The sequence below is a fragment of the Callospermophilus lateralis genome, chromosome 16 (genome assembly GCF_048772815.1).
Source record: "Callospermophilus lateralis isolate mCalLat2 chromosome 16, mCalLat2.hap1, whole genome shotgun sequence".
Taxonomy (NCBI): domain Eukaryota; kingdom Metazoa; phylum Chordata; class Mammalia; order Rodentia; family Sciuridae; genus Callospermophilus; species Callospermophilus lateralis.
In genome coordinates, this window is record NC_135320.1 from 19,518,500 (window position 1) to 19,520,652 (window position 2,153).

A 2,153-nucleotide genomic window follows, 5' to 3' on the forward strand; every position below is an offset into this window, starting at 1 on the left:
ATTCAGTGGTTAAGCACTCTGTGTTCAATCCCTGGTACCAAAAAAAAAAAAAAAAAAAATTCGATTTGTTAATTTATGTGTTAAGGTCATTACAAAGTTTTTTTTTTCTTTTTTTTTTTTTAAGGGGAGAACAGAAAGAACACTTTTTAAAAGTTTTTACTGATTTGGTATGGGAACAAGTAAACTTCTTAGTATGAATTTAGGTGATAAGGAAGGGACATACTAAATTCATAAAAAAAATTTGGTATTTCTGCAATGGCATTCTGTTTGAGACAAATTGTTTTTTTTTTTTGTTGTTGTTGTTGTTTGTTTTGTTTTTTGTTTTGGTGTTTTTTTGGTCAAGAACAAATTTGAGTAAGTACAATGCTACGGAACTGGCAAAGTAAGCACCTGGACTCTGGAAAGCAACGCATAAACTAAAGAAAGGAAATAAGGTTAGTTACAACAGTACAATGATGACAAGCTTTGTAGCTCTATTTGTCTTAGAAAAAGCACTAGAGACTAAAAGAGTTTCTAGTACCTTTATTTTCTAAAAATCTGTCCTGCCTATATGTTTTCTTCTACATGTCAACTTTTAAAATAAATAGAAACAAAGAGGAAAGCTTATCTTGACACAGGTTTGGAGTCAGCCCATTTCAGCTTTTAAAGAGTTCAGGTCCACGGAGAGGAGTTCTGCGCTTGGCCTCTGCAAAGCACTTGTCCTCCAGCAGCATTTGATGATGCTCTTAAGCCTCTGCCCAGAGACAGAGTCCATGAAGACAGCTGCTTCAAGAGATGGGCGGAGATTATATGCCACCACCGCATAGAGCACGTACTGCCGCTCCCCAGAATAAGGCACCTCCCTGGTAGTCATTTGCCAGAGAGTGATAGCAAAAGAATAGATGTCAGCTTTGGGTGTTACCATTTCTCCTTTCAGGAGCTCTGGGGCTCGGTGGGTGTATGTGCCTCCTAGGTGATAAGGGGGAACCTGGAAGCCCCGCAGATCTTCCAGCTTCTCGGAGCAACCAAAGTCACCAATTTTACACACATCCTGCTCACTGATCAAAATGTTTGCTGGCTTCAGGTCCAAGTGCACAATGCCCTGAGAGTGAAGGAAACACAGGCCATTCACAACATCTAGGGAATACTTTAGACACTTCTTCAAACTCAGTTGCTCTCCATCTAAGCAGTGGGACTCCCCAGCCTCTTCCTCAGTGTAGCCTGTGGCACCATAGATGACTTGGTGTAAAGTGATGTTGCCCCCAAACTCCATGATTATGGTACCTAGACTATTGGAGTCTGCAGGCGTCCGGGTACTTGCAGCCACAACCCGAACTATGTTGTCATGGTGCAGCCTTGCAATGTTGAGCTCAGCCCAGAAGCTTCGCTGGGAGGCTCGTCGGTTCTTGGTGCACTTGTTCACTTGCTTTACTGCCACAGGAACACCATAGTAAGTCGCCTTGTACACGGAGCCAAACCCTCCAGCTCCCAGCTTTTGTAGCAAGCACACCTGTTCCCAGTCAATGGAGCACCAGGCCAGCCGGGGAGGCAGCCTTGGGGCCCGAGGAGGAGTGACTCCCAGGAAGAGCTTCCCCCCTTTCCCTGGGAACTTAGAAGGGCTGCTGCAGGGTCGAGATTCCAATGAAGGGGACAGCTCACCAGGGAGGTAGTGTCGAAGAACTAAAGGGGAGGGCATCGCACATTCCTAGAGGAGACTTGAGACTTGAGGTGCTCCAGAATATGAAAAGACCAGGAAAAGCTGCAGGAGTTTGGAAGCATAGGTGACTACTCCTCCCTCCACCTCAGCGCTTTTCTTCTCTTCCTTGTTTTCTCCAAATGAGCTATGTCTGTGCTATCACTCAGCTAGGGTTTTTTATCACATGGTGGGGGGCGAATCCAAATGAAGCCCAACAATCCCTTTCAGATGAAAGAATTGCCCTTCCACCCTTAAAGTGAATTCTTTTCAAAGCAACCTCTCACAAGATAAATAGCACTGAGCTGCCCCCCACACTCACCTTTCTTTTACAAAATTTCTTTAATCATAATAAAATGGGCTTTTTTTCAACTCTAATCTGATGAATCTTATCAGACTTTGGACAAAATTACAATGAGATTGTTGCACATTTTGCAGGCTATAATGATCATTATGTTATTCTCCAGCTGCATTCAATTGC

General features: G+C 43.6%; 1 protein-coding gene across 1 annotated transcript; it reads right to left on the reverse strand.

The window, feature by feature from the left end:
- Nucleotides 1-625: 625 nt before the first annotated feature.
- Mos (MOS proto-oncogene, serine/threonine kinase) lies at nt 626-1,675 on the reverse strand. The gene has a single exon (XM_076835415.1). It carries the CDS (start codon nt 1,673-1,675, stop codon nt 626-628), a length of 1,050 nt encoding a protein of 349 aa, XP_076691530.1.
- Nucleotides 1,676-2,153: the final 478 nt, after the last annotated feature.

Excerpts from the sequence above, each read along its gene's own strand:
- Mos (XM_076835415.1), bottom strand. The coding sequence starts at position 1,675 with ATGCCCTCCCCTTTAGTTCTTCGACACTACCTCCCTGGTGAGCTGTCC.